Source organism: Salmo trutta, chromosome 24 (assembly GCF_901001165.1).
Source record: "Salmo trutta chromosome 24, fSalTru1.1, whole genome shotgun sequence".
NCBI lineage: Eukaryota > Metazoa > Chordata > Actinopteri > Salmoniformes > Salmonidae > Salmo > Salmo trutta.
Window position 1 is genome coordinate 39735232 of NC_042980.1, and position 14322 is coordinate 39749553.

A 14322-nucleotide genomic window follows, 5' to 3' on the forward strand; every position below is an offset into this window, starting at 1 on the left:
TGAAAAACATCCCCACAGAATGATGCTACCACCACCGTGCTTCACTGTAGAGATGGTGCCAGGTTTTCCTCCAGGCGTGACGCTTGGTATTCAGGCCAAAGAGTTCAATCTGTGTTTCATCAGACCAGAGAATCTTGTTTCTGATGGTCTGAGAGTCCTTTAGGTGCCTTTTGGCAAACTCCACGAGAGCTGTCATGTGCCTTTTACTGAGGAGTGGCTTCACTCTACCATGACGGGCTGATTGGTGGAGTGCTGCAGAGATGGTTGTCTTTCTGGAAGGTTGTCTTTCTGGAAGGTTCTCCTATCTCCACAGAGGAACTCTGGAGCTCTGTCAGAGTGACCATCGGGTTCTTGATGCTCACTTTGACAGAGCTCCAGAGTTCCTCTGGAGATGGGAGGACCTTCCAGAAGGACAACCATCTTCGGGTTCCCTGACCAAGGCCCTTCTCCCCCATTTGCTCAGTTTGGCCGGGTGGCAAGCTCTAGGAAAAGTCTTGGTGGTTCCAAACTTCCATTTAAGAATGATGGGAGGCCACTGTGCAGACATTTTTTGGTACCCTTCCACAGATCTGGGACACTGTAAAGTCCATGGAGAATAAGAGCACCACCTCCCATCTGCCCACTGCACTGAAGCTAGGAAACACTGTTACCACCGATAAATCCACAATCATTTCAATAAGCATTTTTCTCTGGCTGGCCATGCTTTCCACCTGGCTACCCCTACCCCGGTCAACAGCCCACCCCTACCCCGGTCAACAGCCCTGCACCCCCCACAGCAACTTGCCCAAACCTCCCCCATTTCTCCTTCATCCAAATCCAGATAGCTGAGATCCCCAAAGATTGGAAAGCTGCCGCAGTCATCCCCCTCTTCGAAGGGGGAGACACTCTAGACCCAAACTGTTACAGACCTATATCTATCCTAACCTGCCTTTTATAAGGTCTTCAAAAGCCAAGTTACCGAACAGGTCACTGACCATTTCAAATCTCACCGTACCTTCTCCGCTATGCAATCTGGTTTCCGAGCTGGTCATGGGTGCACCTCAGCCACGCTCAAGGTCCTAAACGATATCATAACCGCCATCGATAAAAGACAATACTGTGCAGCCGTATTCTTCGACCTGGCCAAGGCTTTAGACTCTCAATCACCACATTCTTATTGGCAGACTCAACAGCCTTGGTTTCTCAAATGACTGCCTCTCCTGGTTCACCAACTACTTCTCAGACAGAGTTTAGTGTGTCAAATCAGAGGGCCTGTTGTCCGGACCTGGCAGTGTCTATGGGGGTGCCACAGGGTTCAATTCTCGGGCCGACTCTTTTCTCTGTATGCATCAATAATGTCGCTCTTGCTGCTGGTGATTCTCTGATCCACCTCTACGCAGACGACACCATTCTGTGTACTTCTGGCCCTTCTTTGGACGCTGTGTTAATTAACCTCCAGACAAGCTTCAATGCCATACAACTCTCCTTTCGTGGCCTCCAACTGCTCTTAAATGCAAGTAAAACTAAATGCATGCTCTTCAACCGATCGCTGCCCGCACCTGCCCGACCGTCTAGCATCACTACTCTGGACGGTGCTGACTTAGAATATGTGGACAACTACAAATACCTAGGTGTCTGCTTAGACTGTAATCTCTCCTTCCAGACTCACTTTAAGCATCTCCAATCCAAAATTAAATCTAGAATCGGCTTCCTATTTCACAACAAAGCATCCTTCACTCATGCTGCCAAACATATCCTCGTAAAACTGACTATCCTACCGATCCTTGACTTTGGTGATGTCATTTACAAAATAGCCTCCAACACTTTACTCAGCAAATTGGATGCTGTCTATCACAGTGAGATCCGTTTTGTCACCAAAGCCCCATATACTACCCACCACTGCGAACCTGTATGCTCTTGTTGGCTGGACCTCGCTTCATATTCGTCGCCAAACCCACTGGCTTCAGGTCATCTACAGTGAGGGAAAAAAATATTTGATCCCCTGCTGATTTTGTACGTTTGCCCACTGACAAAGAAATGATCAGTCTATAATTTTAATGGTAGGTTTATTTGAACAGTGAGAGACAGAATAACAACAAAATCCAGAAAAACGCATGTCAAAAATGTTATAAATTGATTTGCTTTTTAATGAGGGAAATAAGTATTTGACCCCCTCTCAATCAGAAAGATTTCTGGCTCCCAGGTGTCTTTTATACAGGTAACGAGCTGAGGTTAGAGCACACTCTTAAAGGGAGTGCTCCTAATCTCAGCTTGTTACCTGTATAAAAGACACCTGTCCACAGAAGCAATCAGTAAATCAGATTCCAAACTCTCCACCATGGCCAAGACCAAAGAGCTCTCCAAGGATGTCAGGGACAAGATTGTAGACCTACACAAGGCTGGAATGGGCTACAATACCATCGCCAAGCAGCTTGGTGAGAAGGTGACAACAGTTGGTGCGATTATTCGGAAATGGAAGAAACACAAAGGAACGGTCAATCTCCCTCGGCCTGGGGCTCCATGCAAGATCTCACCTCGTGGAGTTGCAATGATCATGAGAACGGTGAGGAATCAGCCCAGAACTACACGGGAGGATCTTGTCAATGATCTCAAGGCAGCTGGGACCATAGTCACCAAGAAAACAATTGGTAACACACTACGCCATGAAGGACTGAAATCCTGCAGCGCCCGCAAGGTCCCCCTTCTCAAGAAAGCACATATACAGTGGGGAGAACAAGTATTTGATACACTGCCGATTTTGCAGATTTTCCTACTTACAAAGCATGTAGAGGTCTGTAATTTTTATCATAGGTACACTTCAACTGTGAGAGACGGAATCTAAAACAAAAATCCAGAAAATCACATGGTATGATTAAGTAATTAATTTGCATTTTATTGCATGACATAAGTATTTGATACATCAGAAAAGCAGAACTTAATATTTGATACAGAAACCTTTGTGTGCAATTACAGAGATCATACGTTTCCTGTAGTTCTTGACCAGGTTTGCACACACTGCAGCAGGGATTTTGGCCCACTCCTCCATACAGACCTTCTCCAGATCCTTAAGGTTTCGGGGCTGTCGCTGGGCAATACGGACTTTTAGCTCCCTCCAAAGCTTTTCTATTGGGTTCAGGTCTAAAGACTGGCTAGGCCACTCCAGGACCTTGAGATGCTTCTTACGGAGCCACTCCTTAGTTGCCCTGGCTGTGTGTTTCGGGTCGTAGTCATGCTGGAAGACCCAGCCACGACCCATCTTCAATGCTCTTACTGAGGGAAGGAGGTTGTTGGCCAAGATCTCACGATACATGGCCCTATCCATCCTCCCCTCAATACGGTGCAGTCGTCCTGTCCTCTTTGCAGAAAAGCTTCCCCAAAGAATGATGTTTCCACCTCCATGCTTCACGGTTGGGATGGTATTCTTGGGGTTGTACTCATCCTTCTTCTTGCTCCAAACACGGCAAGTGGAGTTTAGACCAAAAAGCTCTATTTTTGTCTCATCAGACCACATGACCTTCTCCCATTCCTCCTCTGGATCATCCAGATGGTCATTGGCAAACTTCAGACGGGCCTGGACATGGTCCCGTGTGGCTCAGTTGGTAGAGCATGGTGTTTGCAACGCCAGGGTTGTGGGTTCGATTCCCACGGGGGACCAGTACGGAGAAAAAAAAAGAAGAAATGTATGCATTCGCTACTGTAAGTCGCTCTGGATAAGAGCGTCTGCTAAATGACTAAAATGTAAAATGTAAAATGACATGTGCTGGCTTGAGCAGGGGGGACCTTGCGTGCGCTGCAGGATTTTAATCCATGACGGGTAGTGTGTCACTAATGGTTTTCTTTGAGACTGTGGTCCCAGCTCTCTTCAGGTCATTGACCAGGTCCTGCCGTGTAGTTCTGGGCTGATCCCTCATCTTCCTCATAATCATTGATGCCCCACGAGGTGAGATCTTGCATGGAGCCCCAGACCGAGGGTGATTGACCGTCATCTTGAACTTCTTCCATTTTCTAATAATTGCGCCAATAGTTGTTGCCTTCTCACCAAGCTGCTTGCCTATTGTCCTGTAGCCCATCCCAGCCTTGTGCAGGTCTACAATTTTATCCCTGATGTCCTTACACAGCTCTCTGGTCTTGGCCATTGTGGAGAGGTTGGAGTCTGTTTGATTGAGTGTGTGGACAGGTGTCTTTCATACAGGTCACGAGTTCAAACAGGTGCAGTTAACCTCTACGGGCTAGGGGGCAGCATTGAGAATTTTGGAAAAAATATGTTCCCATTTTTAACTGCCTCCTACACCAACTCAGAAGCTAGAATATGCATATTATTGTTCAGGTTTGGATAGAAAACACTCTGAATTTTCTAAAACTGTTTGAATGGTGTCTGTGAGTATAACAGAACTCCTATGGCAGGCAAAAACCTGACAAGGTTTCAAGCAGGAAGTACCCTGTCTGACAAGGAGTCGTGCGTCTTGCATCTGTTTATTGAAAAGTAAGGATCTTAGCTGTAACGTGACAATTCCCAGGGCTCCAATAGGCTCTCAGAGCCCGGGAAATAACTGAAGGTTTACGAGGGAGCCTCAGGCTGAAACACATTATCACCTTTTGTAAGTGTCGACTCAGAGGACCTTTGAATGAGGCGCGTGCACGAGTCGCTCCTGAGGAGAAATTTTATTCGGCTGTTTAGGCTCAATGCATACTCCCGGTCGGAATATTATCACTTATCTACGAGATAAATGGCATAAACATTGGTTTTAAACAGCGGTTGACATGCTTCGAAGTACGGTAATGGAATATTTAGACATTTTTGACACGCCAATGCGCCATGCGCAGGACCGTGAAGAAGCATTCTGATAGTGTCTAGAACTCACGAACAAAACGTCGCTGTTTGGATATAACGATGGATTATTTGGGACCAAACCAACATTTGTTATTGAAGTAGAAGTCCTGGCAGTGTATTCTGATGAAGAACAAGCAAGGTAAGAACATTTTTCTTATAGGAAATGTGATTTTGGTGGAGGCTGACCTGGGTGGGTATCTAAATAGCTAGCCCTGTAATGCCGGGCTATGTACTTAGATTATTGCAAAATGTGCTTCATCCGAAAAGCTATTTTAAAATCGGACATATCGAGTGCATAGAGGAGTAATGTATCTATAATTCTTAAAATAATTGTTATGCTTTTTGTGAACGTTTATCGTGAGTAATTTAGCAAACTGTTAGTAAATTCCCCGGAAGTTTGCGGGGGTTATGCTTTTTCTGAACGTCACATGCTAATGCAAAAAGCTGTTTTTTGATATAAATATGAACTTGATTGAACAGACATGCATGTATTGTATAACACAATGTCCTAGGTGTGTCATCTGATGAAGATCATCAAAGGTTAGTGCTGCATTTAGCTGTGGTTTGGGTTTATGTGACATGATATGCTAGCTTGAAAAATGGGTGTCTGATTTTTTCTGGCTGGGCACTCTGCTGACATAATCCAATGTTTTGCTTTCGTTGTAAAGCCTTTTTGAAATCGGACAGTGGGGTTAGATTAACGAGATTCTTGTCTTTAAATAGCTGTAAAATAGTCATATGTTTGAGAAATTGAAGTAATAGTATTTCTAACGATTCAAAAATCGCGCCACTGGAATTTCAGTGGCTGTTACGTAGGTGGGACGAGTTCGTCCCACATACCCTAGAGAGGTTAATACAGGTAATGAGTGGAGAACAAGAGGGCTTCTTAAAGAAAAACTAACAGGTCTGTGAGAGCCGGAATTCTTACTGGTTGGTAGGTGAGCAAATACTTATGTCATGCAATAAAATGCAAATTAATTACTTAAAAATCATACAATGTGATTTTCTGGAATTTTGTTTTAGATTCCGTCTCTCACAGTTGAAGTGTACCTATGATAAAAATTACAGACCTCTACACATGCTTTGTAAGTAGGAAACACTGCTGATTTTGCAGGTTATCAAATACTTGTTCTCCCCACTGTACATGCCCGTCTGAAGTTTGCCAATGAACATCTGAATGATTCAGAGGACAACTGGGTGAAAGTGTTGTGGTCAGATGAGACCAAAATGGAGCTCTTTGGCATCAACTCAACTCGCCGTGTTTGGAGGAGGAGGAATGCTGCCTATGACCCCAAGAACACCATCCCCACCATCAAACATGGAGGTGGAAAAATTATGCTTTGGGGGTGTTTTTCTGCTAAGGGGACAGGACAACTTCACCGCATCAAAGGGACGATGGATGGGGCCATGTACCGTCAAATCTTGGGTGAGAACCTCCTTCCCTCAGCTAGGGCATTGAAAATGGGTTGTGGATGGGTATTTCAGCATAACAATGACCAAAAACACACGGCCAAGGCAACAAAGGAGTGTCTCAAGAAGAAGCACATTAAGGTCCTGGAGTGGCCTAGCCAGTCTCCAAACCTTAATCCGATAGAAAAACTGTGGAGGGAGCTGAAGGTTCGACAATTAAAATTATAGACTGATCATTTCTTTGTCAGTGGGCAAACCGTACAAAATCAGCAGGGGATCAAATACTTTTTTCCCTCACTGTATAAGTCTTTGCTAGGTCAAGTCCCGCCTTATCTCAGCTCACTGGGCACCATAGCAGCACCCACCCGTAGCACGTGCTCCAGCAGGTATATTTCACTGGTCATCCCCAAAGCCTATTCCTGAAGCTGGAGACTCATATCTCCCTCACGAACTTTAAGCACCAGCTGTCAGAGCAGCTCACAGATCACTGCACCTGTACATAGCCCATCCAACTACCTCATCCCCATATTGTTATTTTTAATTTTTGCTCCTTTGCACCCCAGTATCTCTACTTGCACATTCATCTTCTTCACATCTATCACTCCAGTGTTTAATTGCTAAATTGTAATTATTTCGCCACTACGGCCTATTTATTGCCTTACCTCCCTAATCTTACCTCATTTGCACACACTGTATATAGATTTTTTTCTATTGTGTTATTGACTGTACGTTTGTTTATTCCATGTGTAACTCTGTTGTTTGTGTTGCACTGCTTTGCTTTATCTTGGCCAGGTCGCAGTTGTAAATGAGAACTTGTTCTCAACTAGCCTACCTGGTTAAATAATGGTAAAATAAAATACATCTGTGCCTCGACACAATCCTGTCTCGAAGCTCTACGAACAATTCCTTCAACCTCATGGCTTGGTATTTGATCTGACATGCACTGTCAATTGTGGAACCATTCCAAATCATGTCCAATCAATTGAATTTACCACAGGTGGACTCCAATCAAGTTATAGAAACATCTCAAGCATGATCAATGGAAACAGGATGCACCTGAGCTCAATTTCGAGTCTCTTAGCAAAGTGTCTGAATACTTATGTAAATAAGGTATTTCTGTTTTTATTTGTAATACATTTGCAAAAAAATCTAAAACCTGTTTTCCCTTTGTCACATTGATCTATTGATGAAGAAAACGATTCATTGAATCCGTTTTAGAATAAGGCTATAGGGGCCTTCCGAGTGGCGCAGTGTTCTAAGGCACTGCATCTTAGTGCTAGCTGTGCCACTAGAGATCCTGGTTTGAGTCCGGGCTCTGTCGCAGCCGGCCGCGACCGGGAGACCCACGGGGCGGTGCACAATTGGCCCAGCGTCGTCCGGATTAGGGGAGGGTTTGGCCAGCAGGGATGTCCTTGTCCCATTGCGCTCTAGCGACTCCTGTAGTGGGCCGGGCGCATGCATCCTGACACTGTCGCCAGGTTTACGGTGTTTCCTCCGACATATTGGTGTGGCTGGCATCCTGGTTAAGTGGGCATTGTGTCAAGAAGCAGTGCGGCTTGGTTGGTTTGTGTTTTGGAGGACGCACGGCTCTCGACCTTCGCCTCTCCTGAGTGTGTATGGTAGTTGCAGCGATGAGGCAAGACTGTAACTACCAATTGGTACCAGAAAATTGGGAAGGAAAGGGTAACAAAAATGGAATAATAAATGTATTTAACCAGGTAGGGCAGTTGAGAACAAGTTCTCATTTACAACTGCGACCTGGCCAAGATAAAGCAAAGCAGTGCGACACAAACAACAACACAAGGTTACACATGGAACAAACAAACGTACAGTCAATAACACAATAGAGAAAAAAAGTCTATATACAGTGTGTGCAAATGGCGTAAGGCAATAAATAGGCCATAGTAGTGAAGTAATTACAATTTTAGCAAATTAACACTGGAGTGATAGATGTACAGATGATGATGTGCAAGTAGAAATACTGGTGTGCAAAAGAGCAAAAAAGTAAAGAAAAACAATATGGGGATGAGGTACAGTTGAAGTCGGTAGTTTACATACACCTTAGCCAAATATATTTAAACTCAGTTTTTCACAATTCCTGACATTTAATCCTAGTAAGAATTCCCTGTCTTAGGTCAGTTAGGATCACCACTTTATTTTAAGAATGTGGAATGTCAGAATAATAGTTGAGAGAGTGATTTATTTCAGCTTTTATTTCTTTCATCACATTCCCAGTGGGTCAGAAGTTTACATACACTCAATTAGTATTTGGTAGCATTGCCTTTAAATTGTTTAACTTGGGTCAAACGTTTCGGGTAGCCTTCCACAAGCATCCCACTATAAGTTGGGTGAATTTTGGCCCATTCCTCCTGACAGAGCTGGTGTAACTGAGCCAGGTTTGTAGGCCTCCTTCCTCACTCACACTTTTTCAGTTCTGCCCACAAATTTTCTATGGGATTGAGGTCAGGGCTTTGTGATGGCCACACCAAGTCCTTAACCTCTCTGGGAAATGTGGGACGCTAGCGTCCCACCCGCGGGACACACTATTAAACAGCCAGTGAAATAGCAGGGCGCCAAATTCAAAACAACAAAAATCTCATAATTCAAATATCTCAAACATACAACTATTTTACACCTTTTTAAAGTTGAACTTCTCGTTAATCCAACCACATTGTCCTATTTCAAAAAGACTTTACGGCGAAAGCATAGCATTAGATTGTTAGGACCGCACCTAGACAAGAAAAACCACACAGCCATTTTCCAAGCAAGGAGAGGCGTCACAAAAACGAGAAATACAGCTAAAAGTAATCACTAACCTTTGATATTCTTCATCAGATGGCACTCATAGGACTTCATGTTACACAATACATGTATGTTTTGCTCGATAAAGTTCATATTTATATCCAAAAACCCCATTTTACATTGGCGTGTAATGTTCAGAAATGTTTTGCCTCCCAAAACTTCCGGTGAATGAGAACATCAATTTACAGAAATACTCATCATAAACGTTGATAAAAAATGTAACTGTTATTCAAAGAATTATAGACACACTTCTCCTTAATGCAACCGCTGTGTCAGATTTCCAAAAAAATTTACAGCGAAAGCACACTTTGCAATAATCTGAGTACAGCGCTCAGAAAATCCCAGTTCCCCAATAAATGTTCATTTGTTTCAATAAAGTCCATATATATGTCCAAATACCTCCTTTTTGTTTGCGCGTTCGGTAGAGTACTCCAAATGCACTGTGCTCGCGCAGTTAAGTTAAGACGAAAAGTCAAAAGTTATATTACAGTTCGTAGAAACATGTCAAATGATGTATAGAATCAATCTTTAGGATGTTTTTATCATAAATCTTCCATAATATTCCAACCGGATGATTCCTTTGTCTTCAAAAAAGAAAAGGAACACAGCTAACTCTCACGGGAGTGCGCGCCACTGAGCTCATGTCATTTTCTCAGTCATCTACTTCCAGGAGCTCTTATTCTCTCCCCATTCACAGTAGAAGCATGAAGCAACGTTCTAAAGACTGTTGACATCGAGTGGAAGCCTTAGGAAGTGCAAAATGAAACCTAAGTCACTGTATACTGGATAGGGAATCACTTGAAAAACTACAAATCTCAGATTTCCCACTTCCTGGTTGGATTTGTCTCAGGTTTGTCCATGCCATATGAGTTCTGTTATACTCACAGACATCATTCAAACAGTTTTAGAAACTTCAGAGTGTTTTCTGTCCAAATCTACTAATCATATGCACATCCTACCTTCTGGGCCCGAGTAGCAGGCAGTTTAATTTGGGCACGTCATTCATCTGAATTTCCGAATACTGCTCCCGTCACTAAAAAGTTAAGCAATTTTGCCACAACTTTAGAAGTATGCTTGGGGTCATTGTCCATTTGGAAGACCCATTTATGACCAAGCTTTAACTTCCTGACTGATGTCTTGAGATGTTGCTTCAATATATCCACATAATTTTCCTGCCTCACAATGCCATCTATTTTGTGAAGTGCACCAGTCCCTCCTGCAGCAAAGCACCCCAACAACATGATGCTGCCACCCCCGTGCTTCACGGTTGGGATGGTGTTCTTCGGCTTGCAAGGCTCCCCCTTTTTCCTCCAAACATAACGATGGTCATTATGGCCAAACAGTTCTATTTTTGTTTCATCAGACCAGAGGACATTTCCCCAAAAAGTATGATCTTTGTCCCCATGTGCATTTGCAAACCGTAGTCTAGCTTTTTTATGGCGATTTTGGAGCAGTGGCTTCTTCCTTGCTGAGCGGCCTTTCAGGTTATGTCAATATAGGACTCGTTTTACTGTGGATATAGATACTTTTGTACCCGTTTCCTCCAGGATCTTCACATGGTCCTTTGCTGTTGTTCTGGGATTGATTTGTACTTTTCGCACCAAAGTACGTTCATCTCTAGGAGACAGAACGCGTCACCTTCCTGAGTGGTATGACGGCTGCGTGGTCCCATGGTGTTTATACTTGCATACTACTGTTTGTACAGATTAACGTGGTACCTTCAGGCGTTTGGAAATTGCTCCCAAGGATGAACCAGACTTGTGGAGGTCTACAATTTATTTTCTGAGGTCTTGGCTGATTTCTTTTGATTTTCCCATGATGTCAAGCAAAGAGAGAGAGGCACTGAGTTTGAAGGTAGGCCTTGAAATACATCCAGAGGTACAGCTCCAGTTGACTCAGATAATTAGCCTATTAGTCAATTAGCCTATCAGAAGCTTCTAAAGTCATGACATAGTTTTCTGGAATTTTCCAAGCTGTTTTAAGGCACAGTCAACTTAGTGTATGTAAATTTCTGACCCAGTGGAATTGTGATACAGTGAATTATAAGTGAAATAATCTGTCTGTAAACAATTGTTGGAACAATTACTTGTGTCATGCACGAAGTAGATGTCCTTACCGACTTGCCGAAACTATAGTTTGTTATCAAGAAATTTGTGGAGTGGTTGACAAATGAGTTTTAATGACGCCAACCTAAGTGTATGTAAACTTCCGACTTCAAGTGTACATACAGTGCCGTGAAAAAGTATTTGCCCCCTTTCAGATTCTCTATTTTTTTAATATATTTTTATACTGAATGTTATCAGATCTTCAACCAAAACCTAATTTTAGATAAAGGGAACCTGAGTTTACAAATACAAAGAAAATTGATACTTATTTTTATTTAATTAACAATGTTGTGCAACACCCAATTCCCCTTTGTGAAAAAGTAGTTGCCCTTTACACTCAGTAACTGGTTGTGCCACCTTTAGCTGCAATGACTCCAACCAAATGCTTCCTGTAGTTGTTGATCAGTCTCTCACATTGCTGTGGGGGAATTTTAGCCCGCTCTTGCATGCAGAACTGCTTTAACTCCGCAACATTTGTGGGTTTTAAAGCATGAACTGCTCGTTTCAAATTCTGCCACAAGATCTCAATTGAGATTAGGTCGGGACTTTGACTAGGCCATTCCAAAACTTCAGATTTGTTGCTTGTTAACCATTTTCATGTAGACTTGATTGTGTGTTTTGGATCATTGTCATACCGTTGGTATGAGGTTCTTACTGTAGAATGCAGTGTTTGGTTTTCACCAGACATAATGGGACCCATTTCATCCAAAAAGTGGACTCAAGTTTACCAAGAAGCACCTGGATGATTATCAGGACTCTGGGAAGAATTTTCTATGGACAGATGAGTCAAACGTATATCTTTTTGGACGACATGGGTCCCATTATGCCTGGGAAAAACCCAACACTGCATTCCACAGTAAGAACCTCTTACCAACGGTGAAGCGTGGTGGTGGTAGTGTGATGGTTTAGGGATGCTTTGCTGCCTCATGACCTGCACAACTTGCCTAACTAGAAGGAACCATGAATTCTGCTCTGTATCAGAGAATTCTACAGTTGAATGTCAGTCCATCCATCTGTGAGTTGAAGCTGATGCGCAGCTGGGTCATGCAGCAAGCAATCATCCAAAACGCACAATCAAGTCTACATGGAAATGGATAAAAAGCAACAAATCTGAAGTTTTGGAATGGCTTAGTCAAAGTCCAGACCTAATCTCAATTGAGATCTTGTGGCAGAATTTGAAACGAGCAGTTCATGCTTTAAAACCCACAAATGTTGTGGAGTTAAAGCAGTTCTGCATGCAAGAGCGGGCTAAAATTCCCCCACGGCAATGTGAGAGACTGATCAACAACTACAGGAAGCATTAGTTTAGAGTCGTTGTAGCTAAAGGTGGCACAACCAGTTATTGAGTGTAAGGGGCAATTACTTTTTCACACAGGGGCATTGGGTGTTACATAACTTTATGAAATGCATGAAATAAGTATGCAATTGTCGTGTTATTTGTTCACTCAGGTTCCCTTTATCTAATTTTAGGTTTTGGTTGAAAATTTGATAACACATTCAGTATCAAAAATATGTAAAAGTAGAGAAAATTTGAAAGGGGGCAAATACTTTTTCACAGCACTGTACAAACACAGACAGACATAATGTAAGTGGCTACAATGAGTCAGTTTTGTATGTTGTCTCCCATTTTTCGTATGTATTGTTTTTTCCTGAACATGTAAGCTTCAGTATTGGCGCGAGGCCTCGTCAGGGCTGTGACATCTGGCTTTACTGTAGAGACTGATACAGCTACTATGAACACACCAATTGGTATTTCATATAAATGGGAAATAACGATATTCTCAATCCTTTACGATTTGCCTCACGAAACACTCGTAATGTGGAAGTACGTAGCTTGAGTTGCAGTGGAATGCACTGGCATCAGACCATGTGACATTGTGGTAGGAATCAATTCATATATCAATCTATCTCTCAGTAACAACTTTTTTTGGAAGTCTATTCATCTAGTTTGAGGTGGAGTGAAAGGTTTGCCAATGATGAATCTCTGCATGATGCCCTTTTTGAGGTCGCTGGCTACTGGTCACACAAGGTGACCGATGTTTGTGCATGACACAGGCCCTTGGTCAGTGTGGTTGGCCACTGGCACTACCCCATGGTCAACATAGTTGGTATCAGCTCAACAGACATGCAGTGAGTGGGTGTTCGTATTACTATGAGGTCCATCCTTGTTCCATGACTTACTTTCAAAAGGCTGAGTGAGACAACTTGAGATGCCTCAAAAAGTTGAACTACTGTGTAAATCTTCTGTTGTTATCAAACTATGAATTGCGCTTGTGGTATCTTTTGTGTTTTAGCACTGTACATGTGGCGCTAAGTCCAGTATGTATTCCATTTCCCACAAGCTTTTTGTAGTGGAATTGCTGTTCTATTCCCATATCAATATCAACCTTGAGATGTTCTTCCCAGTGTTACAACAAACAACACTGTCTGTTCCTTTAGCTGTGTTTAACTCTTTTTCCTGCTTGGCCATGGTCCACTTTAAGCTGCGTTTTGACTTGAGCTTTGATCTTTGACCTCTGTGTGACCTGAGCATGATCGTATGAACCCTGGTGTGACCCTCTGTGCCCGTTGTTTAGTGAGTCTTATTTGTGTTCCAGATTCTCCCTCGTCTGTGGTTAACAAACAGCTGGGATCCATGACTCTGGATGAGCAGCAGGGTGCGTCTCCTTTCCCTCTCTCCCTTCTATCTCTCTCTCTCTCTCTCTCTCTCTCTCTCTCTCTCTCTCTCTCCTTTTTCTTTCTGTTCTTTTGTATCTCTGTCTTCCTCCGGCCTTTCTCTCTGTCGTCTGTGTGGCATAAAAAATTATATAATAATTTGCATGAGACTTCTGGCGTGCCTTCTTGTCCCGCCACCGTCTTTACCATGAGACTTCCGGCTTGCCCCTCCACCAGCTTTACCTGAGTGCATGTTCACTAGGCATGCATTCTCATCCCTTTTGGCCAACCGAGTCCCCAGGGCGGAGACTGGTGTTAGCTATTTTCTCCAAGGCTCTCTTGTTGCAACTGTAGCTTGAGATAATGTTAGGTAATTCCTCAGCCTTTAAGTATTGATTTTATTTTGGACCGGTAACATAATCCAGGGCCGTATTTATGAACAGACACACAGGGCACGTGCCCCTGGGCTCCAAACCTGGCCCTGATGCAATCTTGCTGTCCTCCTGGCTTTTCACTCAGTCACAGCCGTGCTGTAGATCA

The 14322-nt window shown here is 43.2% G+C and overlaps 1 protein-coding gene across 5 annotated transcripts in view; it reads left to right on the forward strand.

Annotated features, from left to right (window-relative positions):
- LOC115161295 (DDB1- and CUL4-associated factor 6) overlaps positions 1 to 14322 on the forward strand; it is a 67240-nt gene that overhangs the window by 41108 nt on the left and 11810 nt on the right. For 4 of the 5 annotated variants that reach the window (XM_029712153.1, XM_029712154.1, XM_029712155.1 and 1 more), the window contains one exon: positions 13725 to 13784. The exons of the other annotated variant lie outside the window; for it this stretch is intronic. In XM_029712153.1, the coding sequence (XP_029568013.1) occupies positions 13725 to 13784 (60 nt within the window). The remainder of the gene's footprint in view (positions 1 to 13724; positions 13785 to 14322) is intronic. 5 annotated transcript variants of the gene reach the window in all.